General features: G+C 46.0%; 1 protein-coding gene across 1 annotated transcript in view; it reads right to left on the reverse strand.

Moving 5' to 3' along the window:
• Positions 1–22482, reverse strand: part of GALNT6 (polypeptide N-acetylgalactosaminyltransferase 6) — a 122798-nt gene that overhangs the window by 57017 nt on the left and 43299 nt on the right. The window contains exons 2-5 of the mRNA XM_063428018.1: positions 21496–21668; positions 19291–19440; positions 4503–4737; positions 1152–1269 (exon numbers count right to left, since the gene is read on the reverse strand). Coding sequence (XP_063284088.1) covers positions 1152–1269; positions 4503–4737; positions 19291–19440; positions 21496–21668 — 676 coding nt within the window. The remainder of the gene's footprint in view (positions 1–1151; positions 1270–4502; positions 4738–19290; positions 19441–21495; positions 21669–22482) is intronic.

Consider the following 22482-nt stretch of genomic DNA (forward strand, 5'->3'; position numbering starts at 1 on the left):
GCTCACTGACACAAATACACATACTCACTACAGACAAGCTCACTGATGCACACATGCTCAATACAAGCTCACTGACACACAAACACATGCTCACAACAGAAAAGCACACACACAGGTTCACTACAGACAAGCTTATTGTCACACACACATGCTTAATACAGAAAGCTCAACAACATATGCAAGCTCATTTACAGACAAGCTCACTGACACATATGCATATGCTCACTACAGACCATGCTCACTGACACACACATGCTCACTACAGAAAATCTAACTGACACACACAAGCTTGCTTACACATAAGCTCACTGATACACATACACATACACATGCATACTACAGACATGTTTGCTGGCACACACACATGCTTACTACAAACTCACTGACAGAAACACACACAAGTTCACTACAGACAAGCCCACTGACACACACACATGCTCACTACAGACAAGCTCACTGAAACACACACATGCTCACTACAAACTCACAGACACACACACATGCTCATATAAAGACAAGCTCACTGACACACACATGCAAGCTCACTGCAATATTTACATTGCTGGGTTAAGTCCACCTCTAGTGACTGTCATACTGACAGCCACTAGAGACACTTCTTGCACTGACCACGTAAAACTCGTTCATGTGAAGCGGGTGTCCTAAAGTGTTTTCCTAAGGAGAAGCTTGGATGTGCGTGTAGCGCTCATTGGCCTTGCGCAACAGGTCCTCAATGTTCCTCTATCAGGAGCATTGGATTGGACCATTGCCGATGGCTTCTGTTTAAGAGTGGTTTGACAAAAACAGGGCTCTCCCTTGCACATATAAACTGCCCTTTACACAATTATTGACAATTCCAGCATACTGAAAAGATATATATATATGACAATTTATAAACATTGCCTAATGAGACACAATTTTCTGTAAAATTAGGCAATGGGCAAAGATTTTGTCATCCCATCCCAATCTTCTTGTGCATGCATTTAAAGTATTGAGGAGATAGAAATGGCAACCACAAGAAGGAAGAAATCCAGGTAAGTTGAACTCTGTACCTTTCAAGATACCAACAAGATGATACTGTTTATTATGTGAATCAAAGGCCAAAATGGTTAGTTTAGCATGCATTCCAAAATAAATCACCAGTTCATCATTACCCTGAAAGATATTTCTATGTTTTCTCCACCCCAGATTCTCATTTGGTCATCATAAGTTCCAAGGTGCTCAAAATAAGCCTTGGAGATTGCAAACAGACCTCCAGCAATTGTAGGAGTCCTGGGCATGAAAAACAGAACTATCAATTATCATACAATTTATAAAGAGAGACAACAGAATCACATGTAATTAAGCTTACACCATTAAACGACCTACAAGCCAAGATAAGTACAAGCTGTGCATTTATAGTTAATATATAATACATATATAGTTTTTGTTTTGGAGACAAAAATCACTAGGTCTTAGGAGAAGTTAACTAGTGGATTATACTGCCTGGTTATGTTTTCTGTAAAATCTGCCATAAGTATACGATAGGTAAGAAATACAGATAAAGTCCCCATGGCACTAAAAGGAACACATAGTCACATAAACCTGTTTTTATATTTGTCTTGATCAATTGTAGACAAGAGGAAAATCACTCAAATTGCATTTGTTCAGAGTAATAATTCCTAGCTGTTTACCTGCAGGGCCAGTGCAAGGATTAAAATAAAAATGCATATTCACCTGTGTATCTCGTAACCCCCCTTTTACCCCCTTTAATGTATTGTATCCCACATTTAATTTGTCTTAGACCCCCTTGTGTGTCTCTTACAACCCCCCTGGTATATCTCTTACTTCCTCAACCCCTTTGTGGGTCTCTTTTTTCCCCCAGTCCCTGTATGTTTATTTCTTTCCCCAGCCCCTTCTCTGTTGCTCTCTCCCCTTTGTCATCCCCCCATTTTTTTGTCATCCCCCCTCCAGGGCCCTTTGTGTGTCTTTTTACTCCCAAGACACAGAAATACATGCACACAGACTTATTCAGGCACACACAGTCATAGAGATATGCAGGCACACAATCAAACAAACACACTCATACATGCGCACACACACACACACACACAGATATTCAGACACTGTCATACAGAGATGTACAGACACAGTCTTATAGAGACATACAGACACAGGCATACAAAGACATACAGACACAGGCATACACAGACATATAGGCATGCAGATACAGGCATACAGAGCAGGAGCTGATCCAGAATCTATCAGCTCCTGCTCTGTATGCCTGTATCTGCATGTAGTGGGTTTTATTGGCTGTAGTTGAGGAGTTAAAGGGTGTAGTAGGGGTCCAGGGGCTGTAGTTGATGGTTAGGGGCCGTAGTGGAGGCTATGGGTTGTTATTGGGGGGGTTAGGAAATGTAGTGTGGAATGGGGCTGAATTCGGTTGATGACTACAATTGGGGAAAGTGGCTGTAGTGTGGGTGATATGGGCTGCAATTTGAGAAGGGAGGCTGTAGGGGGGAGGATATGGGGCTGTAGGTGGAGGTAAAAACTGTAGTAAAATAATAGAGGCTGTCATGGGGGTTTGGGGTGTAAAAGTGGGGGGGATAGAGGCTGTAGTTGGAGGGATGTGTAGAAGGGGAGTTACGGGATGTAGTGGGGGGCAGTGGTGTACACACAAACTATGGGGCCCCGGTGCTAAAATGATCTGTGGGGCCCCCCCTCCCTATTCCCCCCTGACAGACGCACACACACACTCACACACACACATACATAGAAACACACACACACATAGAAACATACACAGAGACATGCATACAAACAGACAGGCACACATATATACATACATACAGACAGACACAGACACATACATACAAACAGACAGGCACACATACAGGCACACAGACACATACGTACAAACAGACAGGCACACATACAGGCACACAGACACACACACAGACAGGCACACATACAGACACATACACAGACAGACAGACAGACAGACACACACACACACACGACACATACATACAAAGACACATGCATAAAAAAACAGACAGGCACACATACACACAGGCAGACACATACAGACATACACACATACAGACATACACACATACAGACAGACACACATACATACAGACAGACACACACACACGGCACACATACATACATACAAACAGACAAGCACACACACATACAGGCATACATACATACATACATACATACATACACAGACAGACAGACACACACACACACACATACATACAAAGACATGCATACAAACAGGCAGACACACACACAGACAGACAGACAGACACACATACATACAAACACACACACACAAAATGTTTAAGTCGCCCTCCTGTTTCCTACCTTTAAGGTGCAGGAGGGTGACATTCCCTGGGGTCCAGTGGTGGCTCAGGTTGATGGGAGTCAGAGTTCCCACTCTGACTCCCTGGTCTTCCTCCCGCGCGGCTCTCAGTGTTAGCTGGATGGAGTGATGTGCGGTCACTTCCTCCCAGCTCGGTGTGATGTCATCACAGGGGGCCCGGTCTCGCTGTTAAAGCGCCCAAAGCTGACTGGGCCCCCTGGCAATCCACATCCATCGGGTGGCCCTGACAGCATGGGCCACCCGATGGACTCTTTGGATGGCAGCCCCGGCGGTTTGCCGCGCAGGGCCGGGGCCACAGAAGATGATGGTGGCGGATACTCTGTCACAGGAGTCCGCAGGGCGGCCGGGCCCCGTGGAGTGGCGGGCCCAGTCACAGCTGCAACCCCTGTGACAACGGTATGTACGCCGCTGGTGGGGGGCCACATGGGGCTGCAGGGACTGTGGTGGGGGCACAGGTGCTGTAGAGAGTGGCACAGGGGCTTTAGAGGGGAGCTGTGGTGGGGACCAGGGGCTATAAAGGGGGGCAGGAGCTGTAAATGGGGGGACAGGGGCTGTGGTGCCCGGGGCTGAGGGGGGTCAGGAGCTGTAGAGGGTGGGGGGGGGCAGAAGCTGTGGTGAAAGTCACAGAGGCTGAGAACGTGGCACAGGGGCTGAGAATGGGGACAGGGTCTGAGAGGGGCGACAGGAGCTCTAGAGGGGACAGGAGCTCTGGTGATAGGGGATCTTTACAGAGTACAGTTACACAGAAACCTTTTTTCTTTTTGTCTCCTTCCCTCCTCTAACGTAAAACTCTTATGTCTTTTTATGTGCACTCCTAATTATTATTCATCTGTATTTATCTGTCTCCTCTCTCTCTTTACTTAACTTTCCTTAATTGCTATATTTTTCTCCATGAACTTCTTTTCCTGGGGATTTATACCTCAGGTATCCTATTTTTTGCTAAGCAGGAAGTACATCTTCCTGTGCTTCAGTTGCCTTACCCCCATCCATACATTCTGTTAAGTTTTTCGCTTGGTTATTATGAAATATTACTTCATGCCAAAAGCTATTTCTTGTGAAACTGAATTGTTAATATTTAGTTTTTAGATAGTACTGTTACATATCTATATACATATTTAAACTAAATACATACTTAATAGGGTATGTCTCATTTTTCCTTCTTGCTTTTTCATGTTCAGGGATACGTTCCCAACAAAATTGAAGGCTCCAATCAAAGATCCCCCGATAGTACGACTTGCCATGTTGGATTGGCTTGTAAAACGCAAAGTTGTTAAAGTCAATATCAGTGATGTCTGGACTTACAACAGCAGTTTGGTCTTCAGCAATTCTGGACAAGAGAGGCTCCAACCAGCCATAAAAACATTCACCTGTTTAACCATAAAATGTGACGATAAAACTTAATAATGAGTTATTTTATATTCAAAGTGACTAAACACTAGACATGTAAAGACTAAAAAAAAATATATCGGTTTGTCCAATCCAGTTCATCATTTCTCATGAGTCAGTTTTGATTGTATGCTGATTTAGTGTTTTTCCAAATGGCATTCAAATATTTGTCGCCTTATTGACACTATAAGCATCAAAACAATTAGAGCTCAAGGAAGCAGTTTAGTGTATGGATCATGCCCCTGCAGCCTCATTGCTCAATTATTTGCCATTTAGGAGATAAATCACTTTTGATTTGGTTTATGCAGTCCTAGCAACTCCTCCGTTGGCTGTGACTCAGACAAACTCCTTAAAAAAAAAAGTTTTATTTTAAATAAAATAGTGATGGGAGTCACCGTCACCAGGAGATTCAGACTAACAGTTTATGAGGGAGCCTGGACTACTCCTATGTCAAAGTCACGCTGTGCCCATTAAAGGTGCAGGGTGGGTATAACGTATTTGTTAAATGTTTTGTGTGCTCTCCTGTCTTACTGAAGCCTGTTACCAACTAGGTGAATTTGGCTGTGGGGCCTGTATAGCACCATCTGTTGGTAGCAACAGCTATATGCACTACCTCAATAGCAAGTCATGTTAATTTGCATATTTAGGTAGATTTGCATATTATTGTTTCTGCAGGCAGGAGAGATATTTTGTTAACTATTTTTCCCCACCCCTTTATAAATATGTCAGTATGTTATTATAAGTTCCTATATGTTGTCTGATATGATTTGGTCATTTATATTTTATTGAAGTTGCCACAGAAATCTCAATGTAATAAGCATATGGGCTAGTCTCGGGTAAAAATAAAGCTGAGTATGTTAGTTTATTTTGGAACTGTGTGTCCTGTGTGGATTTTTCAGGGATCCCAGTAACAGAGTCTTCGGACCTGGTGACTGGTTGCACGATCCCTCTAACCCAGAGTTGGGCCTGAGAGCCGCACCTGTCTTTATAAAGACAAGAGCTATGACATTGCAGGCAGAGGTGTGTACCTGCCCTCAAGGAAAGCAGCATACCTGCCTAGAAGGAAAAAGATCCATGAAGACCCCAGTCAAGCTGCGGAAACTAGGGCTGAATCGTTTCAGGGTCCCAGCAAGCGGCTAAGGAGTGAACTGGGTGGAGGTACTCGGTCGGAGTACAAGAGCTCTGTCACAAAAATCTTAAAGCACAGTGTTACTTTACAGAATCTCCTACTCTGTTATTTGAACTTTATATATAAACATGAGGCTGCAGACCCCTTTCTTTAATTAATCAGAATACTCTAACAGAGCTATTTATTACAATGAGTATTACTGAAAATTCTAAGAGAATTCACAGTAAATGTCAAAAGTAGGGCTGAACAGCTAAAATTAACATATAACAGATTTGGATAAGTTTGCTGAATTGTCTGTTTTAGCCTAATCATTGAAATTTTTTAATTTCTGGTGTTTCAATCCATTATGTATTTAGTACATAAATAAATATTGTGCAGCAAGAACTGGCAGAGGCACTCACTGCACAGAGAACTAAAAAAATGCAAAATAGAGATAATATTTATCTCAGTACCATTGCTACAGTGACATTCAAAAAACACTGACTATACCTCTGCTTTTTAAAATAGCTCTAGGTAGAGTGTTTGGAAAAAATACACCTTGCTTTTCTTTTGTATACACCCTCCCACCTCTCTAATGTTTAACTTGATTGGGACAAAATCAGTATTTAGTGTCAATCATGACTGTAATCTGTCAGCATTCGACAGGGAAAAGTGAAAATATGGATTTACAGACCGCTTGCATGACCCCCCCTTAAAAAACCCTTTATTGACTCACCCGATTCCAGCACATAGTGATATATATATTGTGATGGCACCCTGGGTATGAGAAGGGGTTAACGCCGCCAAAGGTTGTTCTTTCCCCAAGTGAAGTCGGCTACCAAATACTCCTAAGCGCTGAACAGGAATCTTAACGAAATATCCCCCAAGCACGAGATGAGGCTCTGTGTTGAGGGTCAAGTAGGATCTGTTTAATGGTGGCCACAGATCAGCCTTTTATGCAGGTCTTCCAGCAAGGGACACTCCCATAGGGACCATGGGGAAGACTAAGACATATTTACAGTATCCAATCATATACAGGCACAGTATGAAACCACTCCCACACAAACAGTGCAACTCCTCCTCTCTATCCTAGGGATAATTGGGTTAAGTGCCTGGAGTAACTCAATTACCTCCAGGTATAGAGAATATTCCCACTTTATAATAACAGTAAAAACACATAAAAATAGATAATTCCCATTTCACCGAACGGAACCACCACGTTCAACATTTCCCGAGATAGTTTGGATCTGTGCACTCAATATATCTAAACAGTGCTCAGATCTCATGAATACAGTCAAATGTCCATGGTGTTAAAGTGTGTTACTCGGGCGTTTGGCAGAAAGAATGAGCTCCATGGGTTTAGCTATCTGTGAGGGTTCCATTCGTGGATTGTCAATATACTGAACGACACGGCGTTCGTCTAAACTGTAACGAAGAGGTGGATGGTTGGAGATCTCAGCGGTGTTCATGGGAAACAGTATCCAAAATTAATTCCATGTAGTTGACGACGAAACACCGCTGGACGTTCGACTGTCCAAGATGGCCGCCGCCACGTGTTCGTTCATACGAACGACGACCACCCAGCCGACTGTTCTGGAGGTGGAAGTGGTTGCGGTTAACCACAGTGTTAACAAGGTCAAAAAAGTTAACAAGCAGCACACTGCCCTGCTGGGTGGCCCGCCATTCGGTAGTTAGTTCGTCTTTTAGGGAATGTAATCAGGCAAAAACATGAACAACCAGGTACTGGCGAACAAACAGACGAAACAGTCTCAAATAATAACCCAGAGGCAGAGAGGTCTTCTACATGACTCCCTCCTTGTGGGACACTCCGGCAGACCCGGCTTGATCCTTCTCGGGTCAACTTGGGGATGTCTGGAACTAGGTAGCTGGAGAGACGTCTGTTTGCCTGGACAACCCATCAGCATTTCCATTCTGCTTATCGGGTCGGTAGCTGATGGTGAAATATAGGGCTGCAGGGCTAGGCTCCACCGTAACAATCTGCCATTGTCTCCTACGACCCGGTTAAGCCAGACCAATGGGTTGTGGTCAGTGACCAGTGAAAATTCTTGTCCATAAAGATAGGGGGTAAGTTTCTTAAGTGCCCAAACCAGGGCCAAACATTCTTTCTCCACTGCAGCATAACTCACTTCTCTGGGTAGTAACTTTCTGCTGAGATATGCGACAGGGTGCTCTCCTCCGTCCTCACTGACTTGGCTCCGCACTGTCCCCAGTCCAAACATGGAAGAGTCTGTGTGGACAAGGAAATGTTTGTTAGGTACTGGGGCAGCCAAGACAGGGGCATTAACAAGTGCTTGCTTGAGGGCTTGAAATGTGGCTTCACAAGCTGGACACCACAGGACCTGCCTAGGTAAATTATTCTTTGTCAGGTCCGTCAAGGGCTTGGCTATAGTACTATAGTCAGGAACAAAACGTCTATAATACCCTAAGAAGGCTAGTACCTGGGTCTTAGTGCGGGGAGTGGGCCAGTTAGCTACCGCCTCCACCTTGGCCAGCTCTGGTCTCTGGTTCGCGCACCCCACTCTGTGACCCAAATACTGCACTTCAGCCATACCTAAGTGGCACTTATCTGGCTTCAAGGTCAGGCCTGTGGCCCAATTCTTGTCCAGAACTACCCCTACATGGATCAGGTGTTCTTCCCAAGACTCACTGTAGATTGCAATGTCATCCACGTATGCACACACTAAAACCTGGAATTGTTGGAAGGTAGCCAGGGCATTTTTCATCCCGAATGGCATGACTCTGAGCTGGTACCAGCCAAACAAGGTAACAAATGCCGACTTGGGGATAGCTTCCTCGGCCAGGGGAATCTGCCAATAGCCTTTACACAGGTCTATTGTAGTTAAAAAACGATCTAACAGTTCGTCTACCCTGGGCATCGGGTAGGCATCAGTGGTGGTCTTTTCATTGAGTCGCCTGTAGTCCACGCAAAAACTGGTGGTTCCATCTTTCTTGGGTACAAGGACTACAGGTGAGGCCCAGGGGCTGTCCGAGTGCTCAATGACTCCTAACTGAGTCATCTCCTGTATCTCCTGTATCTCCAGACTGCTTCAGGGATACGGTAGGGTGGCTGTCTGAGGGGTGCTTGTCCGGGGGACTCTACCTTATGTATGGCCAGGGTAGTGTAACCTGGTTCTTGGTAAAAGGTAGCCTGTTTTTCTCATAGGAACTGTCTGGCTTGCTTGGTTTCTGTGGGGCTTAACCGGTCTCCTAACTTCACTAGGCTAGTCAGGTCAGTCTGGGGATCCTTTTCTAAGAGGTCAGGGAGAGGTAAACTTTCAGAGTCATCGGTAGCAGGGGCACATACTGCAGCAATATCTTCCTGCCTTTCCTGATATTCCTTCAGCATGTTAACATGAAAGGATCGCTGGATCCTTTCATCTGCACAGCTGGCAATGACATATGTAGTGTCACAGAGTTGGGCCACTACTTTATACGGGCCCTGCCAAGATGCCTGAGGCTTGTCAGTCTTCACAGGTTTGAGCACTAAGACCTTTTGCCCAACCTGGAAAGTGCATTGTTGGGCACCCCGATCGTACTATCTTTTCTGCCTCCCCGGGCGCCTGGAAAATTCTCTTTTACCATCAGAGACAATTGCTCCATGCGGTCCCAGAGTTCCAACACTTATGGTAGCACGTATGGTACTATGGGGGTCCCCTCCCAGTGTCCTCTAATGAGATCCAGGGGTCCGCGGACCCTTCTCCCATATAGCAACTCGAATTAGGAGAACCCGGTCGATTCCTGGGGTACCTCCCTGTATGCAAACAACAGGTGAGGCAGGAACCTCTCCCAGTCTCTGCAGGCATCAGTAAAGGTCCTCAGCATTTGCTTGAGGGTCCCATTAAAGAGCTCGCAGAGACCATTAGTCTGTGGGTGGTAAGGGGAGCTCAACAGGGGCTTAATTTTGCACACCCCCCACATCTGTTGGGTGAGAACCACAGTGAATTGGGTCCCTTGATCCAATAGGATCTCCTTAGGGAACCCCACTCGGGTAAATATCTTTACTAAGGCGTCGACTACTGTTTCTGCCTCGATATTAGACAGTGCTGCTGCCTCTGGGTAACGTGTGGCATAGTCCACCACGGTAAGAATGTACTTCTTCCTGGATGGACTAGGTCGGGCTAGTGGACCCACAAGGTCAACAGCTATGCGGTTAAAGGGTTCCCAAATGATAGGCATCGACATGAGTCTGGCCTTAGGGTGGTTCCCCCGCTTTCCTACCCGCTGACACATGTCACAAGTCCTTCAATACTGTCAGACATCCCTATTAAAACTAGGCCAGAAGAAATTCTGGGTGATCCTATGGGCCGTATTGCTGGTACCTCTGAAGCTGCAGCACCTCTTTGCTGATTCTAGCATTGGTTAGCATCCACCGCAGCTATCACTTGAGTGATTATTTTGGTTGTAGGGTTCGGCCCATAGTGTGCTAGTATTATCCTAACGGCCCAGTCAAAACTCGCCTCTTCGGCTGTCCTCTCTGGTTCGGCAACATTTTCGGCTAAATCCATCTCCAGCAGTTCGGCGATAATATCCCTCTTTTTGTGGTTACTAGCCGGTCGACCACGGCTCTCTAGAAAATCCTTGAGGGTAGATCGTTTCAGTTGCCCATAGTGTGCCTCCATTAGTTTAGGTTGCTTTGTAGCTGTCCTTCTGGGGTGGAAGAACCATCCCGCCACTTGCCACCAGTTGTGACGGCACCCTAGGTATGAGAAGGGGTTAACGCCGCCAAAGGTTGTTCTTTCCCCAAGTGAAGTCAGCTACCGAATACTCCTAAGCTCCGAACAGGAATCTTAACAAAATATCCCCCCAAGCACAAAATGAGGCTCTGTGTTGAGGGTCAGGCAGGATCTGTTTAATGGTGGCCACAGATCGGCCTTTTATGCAGGACTTCCAGCAAGGGACAGCAAGGGACACTCCCATAGGGACCTTGTGGAAGACTGAGACATATTTACAGTATCCAATCATATACAGACATATACAGACACAGTATGGAACCACTCCCACACAAACAGTGCAACTCCTCCTCTCTATCCTAGGAAAAAATTGGGTTAAGTGCCTGAAGTAACTCAATTACCTCCAGGTATAGAGAATATTCCCACTTATACTATAATAACAGTAAAAACACATACAAATACATAACTCCCATGTCACCGAATGGAACCACCACGTTCGACATATCCCCAGATATCTTGGATCTGTGCACTCAATATATCCGAACATCGCTCAGATCCCATGTATCCCATGTATACAGTCGTTCGGCAGAAAGAATGAGCTCCATGGGTTTAGCTATCGGGGAGGGATCCGCTCGTTGATTTTCAATATACCGAACAAAACGGTGTTTGTCTAAACTGTAACGAAGAGGTGGATGGTTGGAGATCTCAGCGGTGTTCGTGGAAAACAGAATCCGAAATTAGTTCCATGTAGTTGATGATGAAACATCGCTGGGTGTTCGACTGTCCAAGATGGCAGCACCATGTGTTCATTCATACGAACGACGACGACCACCCACCCACTGTTCGGGAGTTGGAAGTGGCTGTGGTTAACCACAGTGTTAACAAGGTCAAAAAGGTTAACAAGCAGCACACTGCCCTGCTGGGTGGCCAGCCATTTGGTAGTTAGTTCGTCTTTTAGTCAGTTATATATACACTGCTCGAAAAAAATAAAGGGAACACAAAAATAACACATCCCAGGTCTGAATGAATTAAATATTCTTCTGAAATACTTTGTTCTTTACATAGTTGAATGTGTTGACAACAAAATCACACAAAAATGAAAAAATGGAAATCAAATTTTTCAACCCATGGAGGTCTGGATTTGGAGTCACACTCAAAATTAAAGTGGAAAAACACTACAGGCTGATCCAACTTTGATGTAATGTCCTAAAAACAAGTCAAAATGAGGCTCAGTAGTGTGTGTGGCCTCCACGTGCCTGTATGACCTCCCTACAATGCCTGTGCATGCTCCTGATGAGGTGGCGGATGGTCTCCTGAGGGATCTCCTCCCAGACCTGGACTAAAGCATCTGCCAACTCCTGGACAGTCTGTGGTGCAACGTGACGTTGGTGGATGGAGCGAGACATGATGTCCCAGATGTGCTCAATTGGATTCAGGTCTGGGGAACAGGCGGGCCAGTCCATAGCATCAATACCTTCGTCTTGCAGGAACTGCTGACACACTCCAGCCACATGAGGTCTAGCATTGTCTTGCATTAGGAGGAACACCAGCATATGGTCTCACAAGGGGTCTGAGGATCTCATCTCGGTACCTAATGGCAGTCAGTCTGGTGAGCACATTGAGGGCTGTGCGGCCCCCCAAAGAAATTCCACCCCACACCATTACTGACCCACTGCCAAACCGGTCATGCTGGAGGATGTTGCAGGCAGCAGAACATTCTCCACGGCATCTCCAGACTCTGTCACGTCTGTCACATGTGCTCAGTGTGAACCTGCTTTCATCTGTGAAGAGCACAGGGCACCAGTGGCGTATTTGCCAATCTTGGTGTTCTCTGGCAAATGCCAAATGTCCTGCATGGTGTTGGGCTGTAAGCACAACCCCCACCTGTGAACGTCGGGCCCTCATACCACCCTCATGGAGTCTGTTTCTGACCGTTTGAGCAGACACATGCACATGTTTGGCCTGCTGGAGGTCATTTTGCAGGGCTCTAGCAGTGCTCCTCCTGTTCCTCCTTGCACAAAGGCAGAGGTAGCGGTCCTGCTACTGGGTTGTTTCCCTCCTATGGCCTCATCCACGTCTCCTGATGTACTGGCTTGTCTCCTGGTAGCGCCTCCATTCTCTGGACACTACGCTGACAGACACAGCAAACCTTCTTGCTACAGCTCGCATTGATGTGCCATCCTGGATGAGCTGCACTACCTGAGCCACTTGTGTGGGTTGTAGACTTCGTCTCATGCTACCACTAGAGTGAAAGCACCACCAGCATTCAAAAGTGACCAACACATCAGCCAGGAAGCATAGGAACTGAGAAGTGGTCTGTGGTCACCACCTGCAGAACCACTCCTTTATTGGGGTTGTTTTGCTAATTGCCTAGAATTTCCACCTTATCCCATTTGCACAACAGCATGTGAAATTAATTGTCACTCAGTGTTGCTTCCTAAGTGGACAATTTGATTTCACAGAAGTGTGATTGACTTGGAGTTACATTGTGTTGTTTAAGTGTTCCCTTTATTTTTTTGAGCATTGTATATCAGTGGTATACACACGATCCATGGGGCCTCGGTGCGAAAATGATCCGCGGTACTCTGCGTGGGCCAGGGCTGCAACCGCGGTATGAACGCCAGTGCATGCAGGTACACATACACTTAAAGGACATCTATAGGCACTCAGATCACTTCAGCTAGTTTTAACCCTGCAGTTGAAAACATAGCAGTTTCAGAGAAACCGCTATGTTTCACTGAGGGTTAATCCAGCCTCTAGTAGCTGTCTCACTGTCGCCACTAGAGGCGCTTCTGCGATTCTCACTTTGAAATTGAGTAATGCTTTCCTATGGGCGGTTTGAATGCGCGTGCGGCTCTTGCTGTGCATGTGCATTCGGAGCTGAAAGGCGGATCGGGGAGGAGAGATCCCCAGCGCCAAGGGAGCCCGGAGCTGGAGAAAGGTAAGTGCTGAAGGGGTTTTAACCACACACACTCTCACGAACAGACGCATACACATTAGCTAACAGACACACACATTTACTGACAGACACACATTCAGTGACATACATACACACACACTCACTTACAAAACATACACTCTCACTGACAAACACACACTCACTAACAGGCACCAAACAGACTCACTAAGAGACACACACATGTGGCAGTGTGTGTGTGTGTGTATGTTACTGTGTGTGTGTCTGTTACTGAGTGTGTTAGTTGTGTGTTTGTTTGTGTCTGTTATTGAGTGTGTGTCTGCTAGTGAATGTGTTAGTTTTTGTGTGTGTTAATGTGTGTGTTAGTTGTGTGTTAGTTTGTGTGTGTCTGATATTGAGTGTGTGTCTGCTAGTGAGTGTCAGTGTGTGTGTTAGTTTGAGTGTCAGTGAGTGTGTGTGTGTCAGTGAGTGTGTTACTGTGTGTGTCTGTTACTGAGTGTGTTAGTTTGTGTGTGTCTGTTTGTTAGTGAGTATGGTTGGTGTCTGTTAGTGAGTGTGTGTTTGTCAGTGAGACTGTATGTTGTGTAAGTGAGTGTGTATGTATGTCTGTCACTGAGTGTGTGTCTGTCAGTAAATGTTTGTGTCTGTTAGCTGATGTGTATGCGTCTGTTCGTGAGAGTGTGTGTGTGGTTAAAACCACACACACTCTCACGAACAGACGCATACACATTAGCTAACAGACACACACATTTACTGACAGACACACATTCAGTGACATACATACACACACACTCACTTACAAAACATACACTCTCACTGACAAACACACACTCACTAACAGGCACCAAACAGACTCACTAAGAGACACACACATGTGTCAGTGTGTGTGTGTGTGTATGTTACTGTGTGTGTGTCTGTTACTGAGTGTGTTAGTTGTGTGTTTGTTTGTGTCTGTTATTGAGTGTGTGTCTGCTAGTGAATGTGTTAGTTTTTGTGTGTGTTAATGTGTGTGTTAGTTGTGTGTTAGTTTGTGTGTGTCTGATATTGAGTGTGTGTCTGCTAGTGAGTGTCAGTGTGTGTGTTAGTTTGAGTGTCAGTGAGTGTGTGTGTGTCAGTGAGTGTGTTACTGTGTGTGTCTGTTACTGAGTGTGTTAGTTTGTGTGTGTCTGTTTGTTAGTGAGTATGGTTGGTGTCTGTTAGTGAGTGTGTGTTTGTCAGTGAGACTGTATGTTGTGTAAGTGAGTGTGTATGTATGTCTGTCACTGAGTGTGTGTCTGTCAGTAAATGTTTGTGTCTGTTAGCTGATGTGTATGCGTCTGTTCGTGAGAGTGTGTGTGTGGTTAAAACTCCTTCAGCACTTACCTTTCTCTAGCGCCAGGCTCCCTTGGTGCTGGGGATCTCTCTGCCCCCGATAAGCCTCTCAGCTCCAAATGCACATGTGTGGCAAGAGCCATGCGCGCATTCAAACCCGCCCATAGAAAAGCATTACTCAATGCTTTCCTATGGACGTCCAGTGTCTTCTCACTGTGATTTTCACAGTGAGAATCGCGGAAGTGCCTCTAGCAGCTGTCAGTAAGACAGCTACTAGAGGCTGGATTAACCCTCAGTGAAGCATAGCAGTTTCTCTGAAACTGCTATGTTTTCAACTGCAGCGTTAAAACTAGAGGGATCTTGCACCCAGACCACTTCATTAAGTGTATCTGCATGCACTGACCTGCATACTGAGGTCACAGAGGTCGCAGCACTATGACCCCTGCGACCAGGTGCCTGCCGCCATGTGTTGCGGCCCCCTGCCCGTGCAGAGTAAGCGCCGGGGAGGGGCACGGATCAATTTTCGCACCGGGGCCCCATGGATCCTGCGACCGCTGTATGTATGCCAGTGATATATATATCTATATATATTTACATTTCACTATGTGCATTAACTCAGTGCTTCCTTTATATGCTATAGCTACTGTGCTGGATACTCATTGTATTTCCAGTAAACCCTGAAATCTGAAGATACTGCAAATATTCTTAAGGGGTGAGGTCCATGTGTGAACACTGCAATGCTCCATCCAGCCAGTCATGTTTATAGCCGTACTGCATATCTCTCAGTGTGGGTACTTGGTCAGTGGCGGAACTATCGCGATCGCAGCTGCGACTGGGCTCGCCACTCCAGGGGGCCCAGCTGCCCTGCGGACCCCTGCATCCACAGTGCCTGCCGGCTAAGTAACGCAGGCCTGGCCCGCGCGGTATAACCGCCAGGACCGCATTGCAGGGGCCCATCGGGTGGCCCATGCTCTTAGGGCCACCCAATGCTATGTATATCCAGGGGGCCCAGTCAGCGCTGCAGCGCTTTAACAGTGCGACCGGGCCCCCTTTGATGAGGTCAGGAGAGGAGGGATTCAGAGTGGGAACTCTCACTCCCATTAGACTGAGCCACTGGACCCCAGGGGAAGTCACCCTCCTGCACCTAAAAGGTAGGAAACAGGTTGGTGACTAAAATATTTTGTATGTGTCTGTATATGTCTATGTTTGTATGTATGTGTGTGTGTTTGTGTATGTGTGTCTGTATGAATGTTTCTCTGTATGTGTGTGTGTGTGTGTGTATGTATGTGTGTGTGCATGTCTGTTTGTCTGTATGTATGTATGTGTGTGTGTATGTCTGTGTGTCTGTATGTATGTGTGTGTGTTTATCTGTCTGTGTGTCTGTATGTGTGTGTGTGTATGTCTGTGTGTCTGTATATATGTCTGCGTGGCTGTATGTCTGTCTGTCTGTGTATGTATGTCTGTCTATGTGTCTGTATGTATGTATCTCTGTGTGTGTATGTGTGTGCGTGTGTGTGTGTTTGTATGTGTGTTTTTGTGTGTATGTGTGTGTGTGTTTGTTTGTATGTATGCATGTATGTCTGTGTGTGTGCCTGCATGTGTGTGTCTGTGTGTATGTGTGTGTCTCTCTGTATATGTGTGTGTATCTGTGTGTGTGTTTGCACATGTGAGGGAGCGAGGGGAGAACATATGGGAGGGGGATGGTAGAGGTGTGGTGGGGAGGAGGGGGTAGATGTACGGGAGGGGGCCCCATGGCAATTTTCCCACTGGGCCCCGTGGTTTCTAGTTACGCCTCTGTACTTGGTCATAAGCTCATACAACTATAACTAGAACAAGCTTTACTAAACTTGCTCTGATATCTTAACATCTTCTAATGGAGATGGTACAATAACTGCAGGGACTTCACAGGGCCGGACTGGGAGAAAAATTCGGCCCGGGCATTTTTTTATCCCAGCGGCCCACTAAGAAGGGGGCGGGTCAGAGGAGGTGTGCTTTGTCATCACTAATGACAAGCACGCCCCCTCTCAAAGTGAGCATGTTGGTTCAATGCTCTTCCAGGGCAGACCATGCGCAGAGCTCTGCTGAAGAGCTCTAGCATGAGAAAAAAAAAACTGTATTTGTTCTGCACAGTGCAAGCAAATTTAATAACATGCTTGCACTGTGTTTCCTTGCAACTTGTCTCTGGTGTCTCTATAACTGGATACCAGGAGACAAAAATGCCAGGAAAGAGTATTGTGCATGTGTTTGGAGTCTGCTTGTGGTATTGCGTGTGTGTAGAGTGAGCTGATTGTGGTGTGGTATTGTGTAATAAGGTTAGTTTTAGACATGTTGTGTCTGTGGTGTAATGTGATGCATATGTGGCTAGGGGCTGTAGAGAATGTATGTAAAGGGGATGTAGCATGTGTGCAAACAGGCTATAGAGTGTGTGTATAGGTGATGTAGTGTTTGTAGAAAGTGTGTGTTTAGGGGTGTAGTATGTGTTTGCTTACAAGGAATCTAGTGTGTGTGTGATTCAGAGTGTGTATGTTAAGAGTGTAGTGTGTGTGTGTGTGTGTGTATGTGTATAGGAGTCTAGTGTGTGTTTGAAGGACCCAGAATGTGTAAGAGATCTAGTGAGTGTGTGTTTATAACGGATTCAGAGTGTATATAGGGATCTAGTGTGTATATGTGTGTAGATGATCCAGAGTTGGGTAAGGGATCTAGTGTGTGTCTGGAATGTAATGTGTTTAGGGGTGCAGTATGTGTGTGAGGGGTGCTGTGTGTGTGTATGTATGTATGTATATATATATATATATATGTGTGTTTGGAACTATTGTGTATGTGTGTGGTGCAGTGTGTTGGGGGGGTTCTGTGTGTATGTGAGGGGTGCAGTATGTGTGCGTGATGGATGCTTTGTGTGAGGGGTGCTGTGTGTGAGGGTGCGGTATGTGAGGGTGCGGTGTGTGATGTGTGTGAAAGTGCTGTGTGTGTGAGAGTGCTGTGTGTGATGGGTTAGAGAGTGCTGTGTGTGAGAATGCTTTGTGTGATGGGTGTGAGAGTGCTGTGTGTGATGGTTAGAGAGTGCTGTGTGTGATGGGTTAGAGAGTGCTGTGTGTGAGAGTGCTGTGTGTGTGTGTGAGAATGCTGTGTGTGAGAGTGCTGTGTGTTATGTGGGTGAGAGTGCTGAGTGTGATGGGTGTGAGTGCTGAGTGAGAGTGCTGTGTGTTATGTGGGTGAGAGTGCTGAGTGTGATGGGTGTGAGTGCTGAGTGTGATGGGTGTGAGTGCTGTGTGTGATGGGTGTGAGAGTGCTGTGTGTGATGGGTGTGAGAGTGCTGTGTGTGATGGGTTAGAGAGTGCTGTGTGTGAGAGTGCTGTGTGTGTGTGAGAATGCTGTGTGTGAGTGCTGAGTGTGATGGGTGTGAGTGCTGTGTGTGATGGGTGTGAGAGTGCTGTGTGTGAGAGTGCTGAGTGTGAAGGGTGTGAGAGTGCTGAGTGTGATGGGTGTGAGAGTGCTGAGTGTGATGGGTGTGTGAGAGTGCTGAGTGTGATGGGTGTGTGAGAGTGCTGAGTGTGATGGGTGTGTGAGAGTGCTGAGTGTGATGGGTGTGTGAGTGCTGAGTGTGATGGGTGTGTGAGTGCTGAGTGTGATGGGTGTGTGAGTGCTGAGTGTGATGGGTGTGAGTGCTTTATAAATGTTAGAATGGATTTTGTGTGTGGGGGGGGGGTAAACAAATAATATAACAGGCATTATTATGTCCCCCCCTCCCTTCTAACCTTTAGCCTGGGAGGGGGGGACTGAAACCTGGGACTGGGAGGCAGAGTGGCAGTGTTCCCTGGTGGTCCTCGTGGTGAGTGAACTCTAGCCTGCGGGCTAGAGCTCACTCTCGCGAGATCCGGTCGTTGCCATGGCAACGCTCCGGATCTCGCGAGAGGAACCCGGCGGAGCTGCAAGTTAGAGCTCTGCCGGGTCCTCTCTCCGGGAGGGCTGGCTCCCTCCCTCTCTCCCCGCCGGCGGCCGCATATCTATTCAAGTGGGCCGGTGAGGGAGATCTTTGATCTCCCCACCGGCCCGTCATGGAATACAGCGGGGCCGGCGCTCGGATAGTGCCGGCCCTGCATAGACCGGCAGGGGAAGTCCTGGGACCTTCCCCTGCCGGCCTCGGCCCCACGGCCATCGCGGCCCACCGGGCATTTGCCCGGTGTGCCCGATGGCCAGTCCGGGCCTTCAGCCTATGACATAATTGCCATAAAAAAAAGTTTTTCTTTGACAGGCTCAATATCATTGTACTGCTATAACACATCCCCCTAGGGTGTATGCTCAATAACATTTCCTACATAATAAAAAAAAAATGTTATTTAATAAAAACATTTCAGACAATTTCTAATTCGAGGTTACATGTAATATCTCTAAATGAAAAGGGGATTTTATTTCAAACTGGTGTACAGGAAAGTTAGAGGAGCATTGATATTCTAATCAATACTATACCACAGTGTAAACTAGGCTGCAGCATCTTGTAAATACTCACAATGGGCATCCAGGAAGGTCAAAACCTCTCCCAAGGCAACACTGGCACCCAGCAACCGTGCAGTGATTAAGCCCTTTCGTTCTACCTGTCTCAGAACTTTGACAATCTGCAGAGACTTCACATAATTATCCAAGGGCTCCTTCAAGTATTCTGTGCAGGGAACAAAAAAAAGATAATTTTAGAGAATATTACACATATATATTGATAACTACATAATAAACCTTTAAAAACGTGCAAAGCATTTTTATGCTTTAGTTATATTGTAAGAAAATGCTTGGGTAAGGACAAACATTATTGTCACAGAATCCCATTCCACCATGGAATAGAAACTGCTATTATCATTAGAATAGGGTATGGAGACCCCTGGATGCTTATTCTGCCTCACAGCCAGAACTGGTGACCTCTGGGGATTGCCTGGATCCCTCCTATGCATCAGGCGCCAGACTGGAAGATACCATGAAATGTTCTGAAACTATTTGCCAGATTGGGACTGTGCTGTGACCTGGTGAATCCTTGTCAGGGTATCTCTCGGTCCCGCAGCCACCAATCATATTGCTATTTTTTTAGCATGGGCGCTCCATCGAGAGCTATCCAGGGATATTTAATATGTGTGGGTGCTGGCCTCCCCTTGCTTTTTATAAGATCATGAAAAGCAGCCACACTCATGGAACTCTAAGTTGGATTGGAGAATGTCCACAACCCAGTCAAACTTTAACATGCTATAACTCTGACGTGGATTTTCTGATCAGGTCGCTATTTGGACAGTATGGGCAGTAGGAGGAGAGCTGTCCAGGAAAAGGGTGTTTCTGGGGACAGTATTTACATTTTGGGCTATATGCTTTGGAGACACAGCATGGAGTCTATCTGGTTAGCTGCGGATTTCGCAATCAAGACACCAGAGAGAGTGGCAGCGGGGTAGAACTAGTGTAAAAGCTTTTGGGTTGCAAGTAGGATACCGTCGTGTGTGAAGCCACATTTCTGTGTATAAAAAGCTGTGTGTGTGTTCAATAAAGCTGCATTCTACTCCCCTTCTTTCAGTCTTGGCTAATGTGTGGGGAAAACTACTTATAATTACTGCTTCACTGAGGAAAGGGTCTCCAGAGCTATAATCACTGCAGAGAGCTATGGCCGCTGCAAAGAGCTATAACCTCTGCAAAGAACTATAACCACAGCAGCCTGGTCCATCAGAGACCCCGGTTAAGTTTCAGTGACTTGGTCTGAAGTGCTCCAGGGTCCCTGATTGCAGCCAGGAAGCAAATTTGGTGGAGGTACCAATTAGTAGTGCAGGAGCACTGTTACAGTAATTACCTGCATTTTAGAATTTTTTACCGTGAAACACCGAAGCAACTATTTTACATCATATTTTCTATATCTGTAGAAATTATAGCCAGGAAATGAAAGTGTAGTCAGTTAGCAGCAGATTTCCAAGCCAATATGCCTAGTTACCCATCAAGTAGAGACAGGGCTGGGGCTAGACTATTTTGCGTCCTAGGCAAAGCCAGCTACTTGTACCCCCCAACCCCTTTGTGTGTCTCTCCCCAGCACCTTGTGGGCCTCTTTCTGCCCCCAGCCCCTCTGCATGTCTCTTCCCCCAGTCCCTTTTTGTGTCTCTTGCTCCCCAGCCCCAATGTATGTCTCTTTCTCCCCTAGCCCCTTTGAGTGTCTCTTCCCCAGGCCCTTTGTGTGTCTCTCCCCCAACCCCTCTGTGTGTCTCTTCCCCAGTCCCTTTGCATGTCTCTTGCTCCCCAGCCCCACTGTATGTTTCTTTCTCCCTCCTAGCCCCTTTTTGTGTCTCGCCCCAGTCCCTCTGTGTGTGTCATTGTCCCCTTTCCCAGCAACTCTGAGTGTTTCTGTGTCCCCATCCCCAGCCCATCTTTGTGTGTCATTTTGTGTATCTTTCTTTCTTCAACCTCTTGTGTGCTTGCTCACTTCCCCTGTGTAGCGTACCTGAGCAGAAAGCAGTTAGGCGGTCTACTATATTCTCTACCTGGTCGGACAGGAAGCTGTTCGTTGCTGACAGCAAGTACTTCCTGTCTAGTCGGGTAAAGAATACAGAAGATACTTGCAGTATGCTCAGCCACAGAAGAAGTGAGCAGTGAGAATTGAGCAGTAAGACTGCAGGGTTATGAACTGTACACCAAAACCACTCTATTAATCTAAAGCTGTTTACGTGCCTATAGTGTCCCTTTAATCAATTATCCTTACCTTCCTCACTGGCATCATCCACAAGAATGATTTCCTTTAGCAATATTGCGGGTGATGTATGTAGAACACTATACACTGTCCGGAGCAGGGTTGACCAGGCCTCGTTATGAAACACAATGATTACACTGGTGGATGGAAGTGGTGGACAACGCTTGAATTTTTGTTCAATGCACCTACAAAAAACAAGCCTTATTAGCATCAGCTACACAGTTACAAATTGTAAAAATCAAATGAATACACTGAAAAGAAGAGAACTATATGCAACCATTGTAATGTCAACATTGTCTGCAGGCAGAATGATGAAATATTACATAGATAAGTGGAACTGGCGAACCAAATTTCCTTGAAAGTGACTGATGTTTTGTGTTGATCAACATTACATAAGCAAATCAGTCAATGCAATATGAAAAGGTTTTTAAAAAGCGGTTAATTAATTCATATAAATGCATACTTACAGTATTTAAAACCCTATATATGGCTCTAATGTGATGTGTTGGTACTAGACTTGGGCGTTCGTATTCGTACGTTCTGATTTTTAAACAAAATCAGCATTTTTGTCCACTAGTCTGAAGACTGAAAAACGCTTGGGGAGCCGAATAACCCAAAAGGCGCCAAATGAAATTCTTCCATGCTCCATTAGTTTATTTGTTCATTCGCAAGTCGCAGTCTGCCTTTTGTATTTCACTTTTTGTAATTCAAAAGAATGTACTCTTCATCCAAATGCACGAATTGCTCATTCTTTTGGTGCGCCTTTGTTCTTTCTGCTATCTGATGGGAGTAAGCTGAATTAACGAATGTGCACTGAATGAATAAACTAAATGGGGAACCTAGTGTTCCCTCCAGCCCCCACTCATTAGCAGTGGGTGGGGGTCAATAATAATAATAGGAGGGAACCTATTTCCCCCCTCACCTATTAGTGGTGGGTGTGGGCCTTAAGTTATAATAGAGGAGAAGGGCTATTGTTCCTCTTCAGCAACAGTCGTAGGT

This window comes from Pelobates fuscus, chromosome 1, assembly GCF_036172605.1.
Source record: "Pelobates fuscus isolate aPelFus1 chromosome 1, aPelFus1.pri, whole genome shotgun sequence".
Classification (NCBI taxonomy): Eukaryota; Metazoa; Chordata; class Amphibia; order Anura; family Pelobatidae; genus Pelobates; species Pelobates fuscus.